This window comes from Impatiens glandulifera, chromosome 6, assembly GCF_907164915.1.
Source record: "Impatiens glandulifera chromosome 6, dImpGla2.1, whole genome shotgun sequence".
Lineage (NCBI taxonomy): Eukaryota > Viridiplantae > Streptophyta > Magnoliopsida > Ericales > Balsaminaceae > Impatiens > Impatiens glandulifera.
In genome coordinates this window covers 18,215,815-18,230,766 of record NC_061867.1, presented here as the reverse complement: position 1 = coordinate 18,230,766, position 14,952 = coordinate 18,215,815, and the positions used below count along the sequence as shown (strand labels likewise).

At 31.9% G+C, this 14,952-nt stretch overlaps 1 protein-coding gene across 1 annotated transcript; it reads left to right on the top strand.

The window, feature by feature from the left end:
* Positions 1-4,495: 4,495 nt before the first annotated feature.
* LOC124943295 (protein ROOT HAIR DEFECTIVE 3-like) lies at positions 4,496-9,010 on the top strand. The gene is made up of 20 exons (XM_047483830.1): positions 4,496-4,499; positions 4,589-4,756; positions 4,853-4,919; positions 5,043-5,145; positions 5,289-5,359; positions 5,443-5,506; positions 5,621-5,686; positions 5,794-5,841; positions 6,103-6,165; positions 6,282-6,338; positions 6,436-6,570; positions 6,822-6,916; positions 7,015-7,093; positions 7,194-7,359; positions 7,459-7,852; positions 7,918-8,017; positions 8,119-8,271; positions 8,401-8,517; positions 8,720-8,806; positions 8,909-9,010. Exons 1-20 carry the CDS (start codon positions 4,496-4,498, stop codon positions 9,008-9,010), a joined length of 2,139 nt encoding a protein of 712 aa, XP_047339786.1.
* The last annotated feature ends 5,942 nt before the right edge of the window (positions 9,011-14,952 follow it).

Sequence of the window (14,952 nt, the reverse complement as noted above, 5' to 3'; positions counted from 1 at the left end):
GTCGGGTTTCACGCTCCTAGGTCTTGTGTATCAATCATGGGGCTTTTTCCTTCCTCAAGAAGACCTGGTCGTCATCCTCGGTCCTAGCTCAAGAACACTAAGTCCTGACTCATGAACACTAGTCATTGGTCTCGGTTCGGACCGATAATTATCGGTCTTGTTTCTCGATTCCGGTCTTACAGGACTTGGTCCTAGGATCGAGTCTTCTTCATTTAGTATGTAGAAATTATAAGTCTTATAATATTTTATATGTATCATGGAATCGTGTTTTATAAGTTACAGTTATTTCATATGATTTCGAAGAATAAAATCCCTAACATAAATCATGATCATTGAATCTTTACAAAGATCAATTTCTAAAAATATTTTGTAGGTCAAAGCTTGAGATCTTTTTATAAATTAGGTCATTCCAAGGTCAGTTTTTTGTTTTATTAGCTTTGTGATGATGAATATAGTTGAACACTAGCAAAAGAAGAACACCATTACATCATTACAACGATTTTTTAAGAAGGAATTAAAATCTAAAATTTTCAAAAACATAGTTTGATCAAACATGATCAATGTTAAAGTGATTGAGAAATCATCCCAACATGTTCACAAACATGTTTCGCAGCTATTTGAATAAAAAAAATCAAGATTAAAACGGAAGAACATGAATTTTCAAAAATCGAGATATTCAAAGTGATTTTTTGAAATATTTTATTTTGGTTAAAATTGCAGCTATTTTATTTCATTCTCCATTTAAACATTTTAGGCATGAAAGCTTCTTAGGTATCTAATAATTACAATTTACTTAATAAGTAGATAAGGTGACTAATGTTACAAATAAGGAAAGTTTTTCATATTTGTTCTAGACTTTTAACTAACATTATATGAAAATTTATTTGATATATTACAGGTTTAGATATGAAGACAAATATGAAGTTATCATATTGAGGTGTACCGTGAATAGTTTAGTATGTAATTGTACAATTTGTTTGTGATGAATTCATAAATATTTATTATTTTGATTTATTAATTTCATTGTTTGAAACAATTTAATATAGTATTATAAATGGAATAAATTTTGACAACAAAAGAAAAATGGAATTTAAAATAATAAATTGGAAAATGATACATTTAGCGACGGTCTTTTATTCCTGTTGCAAATTTTAGCCACGGTATTTGAATTGTGTCGCTAAAAAATAGCTACGGAAGCAATAGCGTCGCTTGTCAACGGGTGCGAATACTGTCGTTATTGATATTTAGCAACAGTAAATTAATCAGTAGCTACGGTAATTCCCGTCGATACTGATCTGTTTTACACTAGTGCAAACCCAATAAACTCTAATTAACTCTTGTATAATTTATTATAAGTGTAAACTCCACAACTAAAAAATCTCCCACTTGGAGACTAAATTCATCATATCTCGATCAGTAACGACTCTCCATTTAGTGTCTTAATGAAGAAGATCAATTGTAGTTGCACACGACTTCAATTTCTCGTTTGTCACAGCTTTCGTCAGCATATCAGCTAGATATGGGGACCACCGCTCAACTAGTTTTCGATTCCTTGACGATTTATCAACCATATTATTATTGGGTTTCTAATTTTCCTCTAGGGCCACGATTTCAATAATATCTTCTTCAATAACACATCGGTCTTGTTCAATCGGTGTATGCTTAGATGAAAAATCTCTTAAATCAACCATACTAGTCTCTTTTAATTTGTCATCACCATCTAAAGTCTTTCCAAAAATGTCCTTATAAAGAACATGTTCATTGAAGATGATGTTTCTAGTATGAATGATCTTCCAATTTTTATTAAATCTAGAAACGATAACCAAACTCGATATCACCATAACCAATGAAAAACACTTAATAAACTTTGAATAAAGCTTATTTTTATCACATTTATTAACATGATAAACAATCAAACACTTTTAAATAAGAATGGATTACCTTTTTATTGCTCAAGACTTTTTCTAGAATTCTGAATTAATGAGAAATAATGAGTTCCCTGATTATGAAGTAGGCAGTAGTGTTGATAGCGTCTGCCTATAAGGTTGTAGGTAGCCTAACGTGCAATCTCATGCTTCTAGCACTCTCATTCAATGTGCGATTCATTCGTCCATCTATTCCATTCTCTTGAGGTATTCGAGGAACAGACTTCACCATATTAATCTCATTCACAACAAATTACCCTCTAAAATCTGAATTGATGTACTGATCACCTCCGTTGCCGGATCTTAAGAACTTAACCTTTTAATTTGTTTAATTTTCAACTAAAGCCTTCCACTTTTTGAAAACAACAAATAATCAAACTTGTTTTCATAAAGTAAACTCATACTTTTTCTTGTCGAATCATCTATAAAAGTCACGTAGTAGTATGATCCGCCAATAAATGAAACAAGTACAGGTCCCCACACATCAGTGTGTACCAATTCTAGTCTTTCTTTATTGAGCACCTTCCCAATCTTTAAGAAAAAATCACACGTTTCTCTTTACCAAGAACTCAGTTTTCACATAGCGTTTTGGAATCTCATCATTCTTCAAAAGAATTTCATTCTTTTTTCGCGCATATGGCCTAACCTACAATGTCATAGCTCATTATTCTTCGAGTCATTAACTACAACAACAATTGTTTATATGCATATTGAATTCGTGTATAATGTTTCAGTTTTGTGACTTTTAGTAATAACTATTGCTCCTTTAGTCACCTTCCACAAACCATTTCTACAACTGAAAATGTGACATTCCTTATTAAGTTGTGTAATAGAAATTAAATTCCGCATTAAACCTAGAACATGTCTCACCTTATTAATCTTCCAAACATAATTGTTTGTCATCTTCAATTTGATGTCCCTCATTCTAAGAATATTTAATGGCTCACCATCTGCGAGAAAATGTTTCCCATAGTTTCCAGCCACATAATTATCCATTAATTTTTTGTGGGCAGTGATGTGTAAAGATGCTCCCAAGTCCGAAACCAATGAGTCGATCGGGTTATTAACTGACAGAAGGAGTGCATTAGTACCATTTTCTATAACTATGTTCGTTGCATCATTTTTATCATCATAGTTTCTTTTTGGTGCTTTGCAATTCCTCTTCAAGTGACCATGCTTACCATAATTTCAGCAATCAAATGTCCGCCCAGACTTGGACTGACTCCACATGATCCTTGACATAGATATGCTCTTACCTTAGTTGAAATTTTTATCATTACCTCTTCCCTTGGGAGTAAAACTTTTGAACGTTTTACCGGAATTAATTTTACGAACCTCTTCAGCAAGTATACGATCTCTAATTTCAATAAATTTTAGTTTAACATTTTCAACTGAGTTAGTAATTGTTGCCCTCATAGGTTTCCAATTATTTGGTAAATATGCTAATAAAATCAGGGCACTAATTTCGCTCCCAAAATCAATATCTACAGATAGCAATTGATTCACATTTATATTAAATTCGTTTAAATGAGTAGTGACAGAATTACCATCAATCATTCTTAAATTGAAGAGTTATTGTCGAGATTATTTTTTTTCCATTGTCATTTTTCTTTGTTCTACTTGCACTTTTAAATAGATTAATTTGTAATGACTTTTAACTTTTGACTTTTGTAATAATATTTTATTATACTTATGTATATATATAATTAGTCTTTAATTTGGTGTTTTCAATATTATAAATTATGTCCAACAATATTTGTTATAGTGTTCGATTTGTTTTCTATATAAAAAAATAAAATAATGAGCTGTAAGTAACTTAGTCATGTGAATGATTAGTCATTTATAAAATTTCATCAAAATAATTTAACGAGAGTACCAATTGATTCATTCTCAAATCATAATATTTGGATGGAAAGTAATTCAGAGTTATTCATTGCAATGGAAAATTTTGCCCCAATTGGTTTTGATTATGGTGGTATATATATATTTTGTGTGTGGAGACTAATTAAGTTTTATAAATCCTCATTAAAAAAAAAAAAGAATAAGAAAGAGAATTCACACAAAACAATCCGGCCGAAAGAAACTTCCTAGGAGTTAGGTGCGGTAATACATTAATTAGTTATTAGCTTGCCCAACTAGAAAAGGAAAAAGAAAAGAAAATTGATGTATGATAATTAATTGTTTCATACTCCAAGCATGTTGAAATAAATAACAGTTGTTATGTTACCATTAATTTAAAATGAATGACAATATCAATGTTATAAATTGTCAACATTTTGGCTAATTCAGAGTAATTTAGATAAATAAATGACATATATATATATACTTAGTAGGACAGAACTAATATTAATGAGATTTATTCCTAATATTGTTTATATATATATTCTAAGTGATGTTTGGTAGGTTGGTATTTGGTTTTTTAAATAAAATTGAAATAATAAGATATGTCTATAAAACTTGGAGAGAGCATCACATACACCCAAATATTCACGCTAGCCCATCATCATCATCATCATTAATTCTCTCTCTCTATTTTCTCTTGAATAAGCAAAAGCTAGAAATCATCAATCATGAGTAAGAAGCCAGCCAAACAAGTATAAATAATATAACTTATTTTTGATGGATGATCTTATATATATATTATATTTTGAACTGTAAACAAGGTGGTTCTTCTTCTTCTTCTTCTTCAAGCTATTCCACATCCACACACCTGATAGATGGAGAAGGAAAGTTCAATAGGTCGGGGCTAGAGAGCTTGACAGAGAATGCTAAATTATATCAATCTGTCAAATCCTACAAAGTTATCTCGATCATGGGCCCTCAAAGCAGCGGTATATATTCATTTTTATTATTACTATTACTATTACTATTACTATTCTGAGAGATTATATATATTAATATTAATTAATTAATTAATTAATTAATAGGGAAGAGCACGCTGTTGAATCACATGTTCCATACAAATTTCGTTGAGATGGATGCAACCAAAGACAGGCATGTCCCCAAACATGTTTTGTAATTCTTATTTATCCTTAATTAAATAAGCCTGTTTGTTTGTTTGTTTGTTTGTTTGTTTGTTTGCTAGCTAGCTAATTATTGTCTTAAATTAATAAGCAGGTCTCAAACAACGTTGGGTATTTGGTTAGAAAAATGTGTCAATGTTGAACCATGTACTCTTGTCATGGACTTAAAGGGTAACGATGGAACAGAGAGTAGTCATGTAAGTATATATATAATAAATTCACCATTCATCCTCTTTAAGCATCTTAGTTTCCCTTTCTTTTTCTCAAACTATATACTCAATAATACATATAATACTATAATATAAAATTAATTGAATATTGATATCATCTTCATCTTCAGATTGATACATTCTTCGAGAAACAAATCGCACTCTTTGCGCTTGCAGTTTCAGACGTAGTCCTCGTAAACATGTTAGTACTATATAAATTAAACCCTTTGTTACAAAATTTAAACACAACTTAATTAATTTGTCTCTTAATTCATTATAATTAAGGTGGTGTGAAGATGTTGAACGGAAAAATACGACAAATAAATCCTTATTAAGAACTGTTTTTCAGGTAACATCATTTAGGTCTATATATATAAATATATATTATCTCATTTATATTAATAGCGTACTTAATTAATTTATATTATATATACTCATCCAGATCATGTCATGACATGTGCAGGTCATGATGCGCTTCTTCAAGCCTCGTCAAACCACTCTTTTGTTTGTACTGCGAGATAAAACAAAGGTAATTTGAATATATAATTAATTATTTAATTAACTAACAATCAAAATTATATATCATTTAAGTTAAAATATTACGTGGAATGCATGGAATATGATTGCATCATACAGACGCCTTTTACAAAGTTGGAAGAAATCCTAAAGAAAGACACTCTTGAGGTAATTATATATTAAATACATCCCATATTTGTATTTACTTTGTAATTCTATTTTACAATTTTAATTAGTAGCACTTGTTTTCAACACAACTGTACTCAATTTTTTCTTTCATTTGAGCTCCTTTTTTTTTTCTTTTCTTCTTTTTACTAGCTAGCTACTGGTATGTTCGAAATTGTATTAATTTGTTATAGATAGCTAGTGTGATTTAATTAATAAGTTACATACTAGTTACATGCATCCATGCATGCTATGCTATCTCAGATATGGAATTCAATTCTTAAACCGCAATCTCTCGAGGAAACACCCTTCAGCAAATTCTTCAATGTAAGTAGTAGGTTTCCTTGGTTCGGTTATTTTCTTATAAATTTCTCGTTAATTATTAATAAAATTCTCTTTGATAATAATTATATGATTGATGATGGATATTCCAACAACAACAGATTAGTGTTGTGTCACTTTCTAGTTACAAAGAAGAAAATGAAGCATATCTTAAAGAGGTATATATAAACTCGTAATTATTGAAATATAATTTATAAGATGTAAGTTAATTAGAAAGAAAGTAAATAAATATATGGTATTGGTAAAATGAATTAGGTAAGTGAGCTAAAGGAAAAACTAACGAGTGGGGAAATGTCAAGTGATGAGAGCCTTGGATTTTCAATCAGCACCTTCGAACAAATTTGGAAGACTATCAGAGACAATAAGGACCTTAACATTCCACCTCCAACAGTAATTAATATATTTATTTATAATTATTTATAATATTATATAATTATATAATTATATATATATATAACATTATTAATTAGGTGATGTTTTCCAAAGTGCGTTGCGAAGAAATTGCGAGGGAAAAACTTGAAGCTTTCATTGCTAAATACAATGTAAATCAATTGATATTATAAATTATTTTCTGATCATTTGAATTTTTAATATAAATTACATATTTAATTTTGTACATAACAAATATTATTCCTAATTAGGAATGGTGTGAATTAAGTGATGCAAATAGAACTACTAATTCAGTGCCAGGTTTCGGCAACAAGGTTAGCTCACTCATTGATGCTTGTCTATCACAGTAAGTTTATACATTAATTTATTTGTGAAATTAATTTTCAAATTTTTCCTAATTAATTAATAAAATAAACTTTTTTTTTTTTTTTATGATATATACAGATACGACGAAGATGCTCAACTTTACGAAGATGATATAAGAAAAGAGCGACGGAAGATGCTCGTGGACAACTTAATGCTAGTAATTAATTAATTTATTTATTGAATGGTTCATTCATGCAAACTAAATATAATGCAAAATAATTATTAATCATCTTATTTAAAATTAATGAAAATCTCAGAGTATAAAACCAGCCTATTATTCTTCTTTACAAGTTATAATTACGGGAAAGGTAAAGGAATTCAAAGATGCATTTGATAATGATTTGAAATGCGGGAAAAGTTTTTGCGATGCAGTTGATAATTGTATTGACCGATATTCGAGTCTATTGGACAAAGCATTTGAAGGTGCCTAAATAATTAATATATTCTGGCATATCATGAATGTACCAAATTAACACAAATTGTAATCAATGAAGTAACTAAATATTATAATAATACATGCAGATATTAGTATCCCAGAAGGTAATTTGGATTCTTCGCTAGAGAAGAAGAAGTTTATGAATGAAGTATATGCAATTGTTGGGCAAGCCCGAGGAGGAAAAATGAATGATCTGATTCACGAATTATACAAGGAAAAGTTAAGGGATGCAACAAGGGAACCATTGGAGGCCATTCTAGGATACCCGTGGTCTCAAACGTGGCCAAATATAAGAGAACTCCTCGCCACGCAGTCTAAGGAGATTGCCGACGATTACTACCAGGCCATGTCCCGATATGGTGCAGAGCAGGAGACTTCCCTTGACGACATACAAACGCAATTTCAGGGCTACTTAAGACAAATTATCGTTGCAAAAGCAAAGACGGAGGCTCCTAAAGTGACAAATCTTATGCAAGACAGGTCAGCTTAATAATGTTTTTTTTTTTTTCAATTATAATTATAACAACATTAATTTGATATAATAGGTTCATCACAATGTTTCTCCAAGATCCCGATTCTATGCCACGCTCATGGGATGCAGATAACATTGACATCAACAAAATCATTAGGATTGCCAAGACTCAAGTATATATATATCTAAAATTATATATGCACAAATTAATTAATTAATAATTCTCAACCCATGCATGCATTTAACTACTGATCAATCATATATATATATATAGAGCTTAAAGATGCTAGCGGTCATGGCTGCAATCCGCTTAGAATCTGAAAACGGTGATCAAATCGAGGATACACTAAGCATGGCTTTTTTGGGAGACGAAGATGATCATGAACATCCATCTTACGGTGCATTGGCTAGTACCACTTGGAACGGGGTCAGTATTTTATTAATTTTTTTTAAATATATAATTAATCAAATAACGACGTAGCTTAATTATTAACCTTACATGTATAATTACAATCGTGAAATTGAAATTAAAATTGAAATTGAAATATATATGCAGATATCAAAAGAAGACACACTGCTGAGTCCAATCAAATGTGCATCCATGTGGAAGCACTTCTTGACAAAGATAAACCAAATCACCGGTCTAGCCAAGACAACTGTAAAAAAGGCTAAGGCAAGTTTTTCGTTTTCATCTTTTATACGTTCACTCAAATTATACACACTATATATATTTATAATTAAGGATTATATCAAATAATTTCATCATCATTTTCTAGCTATCTTCACATATATATATATATATATATATATATATATATATATATATATATATATATAATTATTATTATTATTTAATATTCGCATATTGCGCGCAGAGAGAAGCACAAGTCAACGACGCTCTGCCATCATCACAGATTAGCATCGTAGCTGCAACAGGTGCTGATGCAAACGCTGTTAATCAGGTTAATAACTATTAATTAAAAATAATGTTTTTCTTATATCAATTTTTAATGTCACACTAACCTCAAATATAAATAAATACGATAACAATATTAATATTACAGATAAATGTTCAAGAAGCTGGAAAATGTGACAAGGCAGTAGCCAAAATGGAAAAGAAAAAGAACAATACAAATAGGAAAACTCAAGATGAAGAAACACAATAAGGGTAATAACAATATACAACAAGATCAAGAAGGAAAGGAATTGCACTTCCAACTATAATATATATATATATATGCCAAACCAATAATAATAATATATGAAATAAAGTGGAATGATTAAAGGTTTGTAATAATAATTGACATTGGTTTCCTATTATTATTAATAGGATTTGTGTGTGGAGAATTGTGGTTCTTTGGAAAGAGCCAATTAATTATATTAATGTTTATTAAGGCTCTTTTTTATGTTATGTTTTGTTTTCGTAGTGTGTTTATACGATTTTATTTTTATTAATGAATCAATAAAAAAAATATTAAGAACTTTTTTTTCCGGATCTAGGTAGATAAATCTACGGAGGTAAATATAAATATATAAATAGCATTCATCCCTTCTTCAAATAAGAGCCCGCTTTCATTGAGAATAAGGTTGCAAATGAGTCAAGCTGCTAGTGACTCGATCGCAAGCTGACTCGTTTAATATTCGAGTCGAGCTCCAACCGACTCGTTTAATATTCGAGTTGAGTTCAAGCTCATATAATATTTCTATTAGATAAGGTTAAATAAAGAAAAAAAAAGAAATAATTAATTAAGAAAAAATATTTTAGTTGATTAAAATGAACTTAGGTGAATAAAAATAAGTTTAATCAATACGACATGGTTTTAATGATGTGATCGTGAACAAAACTAAGTTGTGTAAATGTTTATGCACATATACAACTCAAGAAGCGCAAGCAGACGTCTCTTTTCATCAGACGTGTTGGTATAAAGAAGCGCGAGCAGACGTCTTGGGCTGAAGAAGCACGAACAAACGTCTATCTTCATCAGACGTGTTGGTCTGAAAAAGCGCGAGCAAACGTCTCTCTTCATCAAATGTATTGGTCTGAAGAAGCGCGAGCAGACGTCTCTCTTCATCAGACGTTTTGGGCTGAAGAAACACGAGCAAACGTCTCTTTACATCAGACGTGTTGATATGAAGAAGCGCGAGTATACGTCTCTTCATCAAACGTTTTGGTCTGAAGAAGCGTGAGCATACGTCTCTTCATCAGACGTGTTGGTCTAAAGAAGCGCGACCATGCTTCAGCAGCAGTCTGAAGAAGCGCGAGCAGACGCCTTGCTTCAGCAGAAGTTTAAAAAAGCGCGAGCAAACGCCTTTCATTAGCAGCAATCTGAAGAAGCGCGAGCAGACGCCTTGCTCCAGTAGCAGTCAAAAGAAGCGCGAGCAGACGTCTTGCTTTAGCAGCCGTCTAAAGAAGCGTCTACTTATCTGCATAGCTCATCGGCATAGCGAACAACAGTGTTCGTTATCAGTAGTCTAACAAGTCACTTTAATACGACGAATGTACAACTTCCACGTACATTATTATTCCACTATCCAGTGCAGTACTATCTAATACAACACGTTTCAACAAATATTCTGCGCACTACCAATCTGTTATACCACGATCCAACAAATACATTTTTGTGTACGATCATGTACATTTGGCGTACATCTAACGGAAAGTAACACGTATCCATGAGAAAGATTTGACTGTTGCTATGACTTCAATATAAAAGGTGATTAGAGTACAACGATGATTCTCTGGATTCTCTATGCTCTCTTCCACAATTACGAATTCTGAACGTCTACGCTCTGTGTTTACTCTCTTTCTAAGATTATTTTGTAATTCACTAAGCTAAACTGAGCGATAATTTACTATACTACCTGAGTGTATTTTCAGTATTGTAAGTTGAACAGAATGTTGTATGTTCAATAGAGTGATAGCTAGTAGTTCAGAACATGAAGTTGTTAAGTCTTGTGTTCTGACTAAGTTTGTGTAGGACCTATACAAATCAAAGTCTTCTAGTGAAATCCTTTTGGAAATCGAAGAAAAAGGGTGATGTAGGAATTTTATCTTCGAACATCCATAAAACTCTTGTGTTATTTCATTTCTGCATCTAACCGTCTTGCATCTCCCGCTTCAAATTTAGCAAGCACTTCCACACTTGAATCCGTTCAAGAGTTTGCAACAATTTGTGAAGAATAAAAACAAATTTTAATATCTAACAACACTAAAATCGAATTGAAAGTGATAATTAGCTCAACAATATTCAACCCCCTTCTATTGTTGAAGCCAATCCTAACAAATGGTATTAGAGCGATGTTTTCTATTCTCAATCAAATCAAATATCTATCATTTCTATCCTAAACAAAATCACAATGTTCTCAATGAAAGATTATAACGATTGAAAGATCATAATGCAAGCTCATTTGGCTGCTCAAGATGACGACATGTGGTATGTCATCATTGATGGTCCAATGAAAAATATGAAAATCGGCACAACCACAACTTCAACTGATGGTGCTCCTGAGATGAAGGAGAAACCAAGATTTGAGTGGACCGTTAAAGATAAGAGGAAGGCCGACCTCGATAATGTTCCCAAAGATATTCTTTACAAGACGCTGGAGAATAATATGTTCAGTAAAATCAAGTCATGCTCGAGTGCCAAAGAAATTTGGAAGAAGCTAACTCAGCTATGTGAGGGAAACAACCAAACGAACAAAACAAGCTAATGGTTGCTATATGCTACAGAGAAATTTGAAAATATCAAGATGCGTCCGGGAGAGACGATGGCTGAATTTGATAAAAGATTCAGCAGTATTGTCATTGAACTCTCCACTCTGGAAAAGACATATAAAAATAGAGAGGTTGCAATTAAGGTCATGAGAGCTCTGCCTAGAGAATGAGACATAAAGACGATGGTGATGAGGGAGTTAAAAAATCACAACAAGCTTGAGCTGCACGACATGTTCGCCGATCTGAAAGCCTATTTGTTTAAAATAAACTCAAGGAATGAAGATGATTCATCCACATTTGTAACAAAGGTGTTGGTGATTACTGAAGAGCCATCTCACAATATCTGCGAAGTCGACTAAACAGATCAGCAACGATGCTATGTTACTCTCCGTGAAGAAGTTTGAAAAATTCATGAAGAAGACTCATTCTAACTCAAACTCTAATAATAGTAATTATAAGAATGAATCCAAAGCTAACTTGAAGTGCTTTAATTGTGATAAACCAGGTCACTTCAATGTGGATTTCAGAAATCCAAAGAGAGATGACAAGAAGCATCATGATAAGAAGAATAAGAAGGATCAAAAAGCTCTCCTAATAGACTCTTTTAATGAACTAAATTTTAAAAAAAACTAATAGCACATCTTTATCTTAGAACACTAAACAAGAAGTTTTGAAAATAACTAAGCTCTCATCTAAGAATGAGAAGCTCAAGGAAACGATTCAAACTCTTATTACTGAAAACCTAAGATTAAACTATGTGGTTAGTTCCTAGAAAAAATCTAAAGATGCCGTCAGTCTACTAATTCGTCAGCAAAGGCCTGCCGGATACAAATCCAGTCTATGATTTGTTAATGACAACCTAGATGAGTCCAACAAAAAGTTGAACCCAGTAAAAAGAGAGCTTAAATCTATAAGCTGTCAAGGGACATTTAACTGAAAGTGGAACTAATCACATATGTGACGATTTAACTTTAAAGGATGAGATTAAATATGTAAAGACAACTTCAAGCCGACTGAAACCCAAAAAGAGGGCAGCCAGCAGGTCTGGCAAACAAAAACTTGATAGAAAGTCAAGAAGTTTTCATCAAAAACCATCATCTAAAGTTAAGGGATCATCTCCTGGCAGGAAGACGTCTGTTGAGCCTATATCATACGCACTACTAACAACTCAAAATGGGAGATCCATAAAAATAACCCAAATATGGATCCCCAAGGGACTAATCAACCATGCACCCAAGTGAATATGGGTACCAAAGCTGTAAATATGTATATTTGTAAGTAATTCAGGACAGCTGCATGGAGGAGTCGGTTTGGTATATGGAGGTCTGGCTATACTGTAGATTTTTAAAAACATGCATGGCATGTTAAAGATCAGTAAGGGAATACCCTGTTAACAGGGAGTAGAGTATGAAATTATTATAAGATGAACTGGAAGTATAAGACTTCTGATCATGTTTGCATGATTACTAAAAATGATCAAAACTGTTATGGCATAAGAGACTAAATCATCTTAATTTTAAAACCATTAATAATATTTGCTCAAAAGATTTAGTAAGTGGTTTACCTAAGTTAAAGTTTTCTAAAGATAATGCATGTCATGTGTGTTAGATGGGCAAACATGTCAGATCAACTTTTAAAAACAAAGGGAATACTCAATCCGACAAGTGTTTGGAATTATTGCACATTGATCTGTTTGGTCCTATTATAGTAATCAGTTTAGGGAAATGAGATATACCCTTGTCATTATTGATGATTATTGTAGATTTACTTGGGTTATATTTTAGCATCTAAAGATCAACATGTTGAAAATTTGATTAAAATCCTTAGAAGATTACAAAATAAAAAATCTTTAAGTATCATAAAGATTAGAAGTGATAGAGGAACTGAGTTTACAGACATCTGTCATCTTTCCTTGAGGAATCTAGTATTAGACAAGAGTTGTCTAGGGCTAGAACTCCACAGCAAAATAACATTGTTGGAAGGGAAGATAACACTAAAAGAAGAAGTGAGATCTATACTAGCTGATTCTGGTGTTTCTCAAAAACTTTGGGCAGAAGCCATAAACACTACATGATATACTCAATATAGATCAATGATTAATAAACGTTTTAATAAAATATCTTATGAAATCTTTTATGGTAAAGTTCCTAAAATTTCATATTTTAGGATATTTGAATGTAAGTGTTTTATTCATAATAATGGAAAAAATCATTTGACTGCTTTTGATGCTAAAGTTGTTGCTGACATAATGTTAGGCTACTCTTTAGTTAGCAAAACTTATAGAGTGTTTAATAAATTAACTCTAACTGTTGAAGAATCTACCCATATTATTTTTGATGAATCTATTAAAAGTAATTTTAACGAAATTATTGAAGTTACTAACATATTGGAAGCTGTTAATATTCAATCTGATAATGACGATGAAGTTTAGGTCATCAGAAATAACTCGTCCGGTCAGCCAGCTGAACCTCTTGATGATCAACCAAATAACCAGACTATAAGTCAACAGGTTGTTGACAGTCTGGATGTTACGGAGCGAGTTGACTAGACGACTGATCCTTTAGGACTAAACCTCAGATGGAACAGAAATCACCCACCTGAACTAATCATAGGTAATCCTAATGCACCTCTTATGACCAGACACTAATTAATAGATGAACTTGCAAACTCTACTTTAATCTCTCTAATTGAGCCTAAGAAAATAGATGAAGCATTTCTTGATCCAGATTGGATCAATGTTATGCAAGAAAAGTTAATTAATTTGAAAGAAACAAAGTGTGGTATCTAACTCCAAGACCGAATGATCAATCAGTTATTGGAACTAGATGATTTTTAGATACAAGCTTAGTGAAGATGGCTTAGTTGTTAGAAAAAAGTCAGATTAGTAGCTCAAGGCTATAGACAGGAGGAAGGAATTGACTTTGAGCAGTCATTCGCCCGTGTAGCTAACTTGAAGCTATTCGAATCTTCCTAGCTTATGCAGTTTTTAAAAATTTTAAAGTATATCAAATGGATGTTAATAGTGCATTTCTTAATGGACTATTAAATGAAGATGTTTATATTGAACAACTGCCTGACTTTTAAAATCATTCTCTTCCTAATCATGTTTTCAAATTAGATAAATCTTTATATGGTCTTAAACAAGCACTTAGAGCTTGGTATGACACCTTGACTAAATTTTTGTTTGATCATGATTTTGTTATTGGCACAGTAGATAAAACACTTTTCAGATTTCTTAAGATTCACATATATTGTTTGTTCAAATCTATGTGGATGATATCATATTTGGGTCAACTAACCCCAAATTATGTGAAAAGTTTTCTAAGTTGATGAATGATAAATTTGATATGAGCATGATGGGTGAGCTGACGTTCTTCCTTGGTCTTCAAGTTC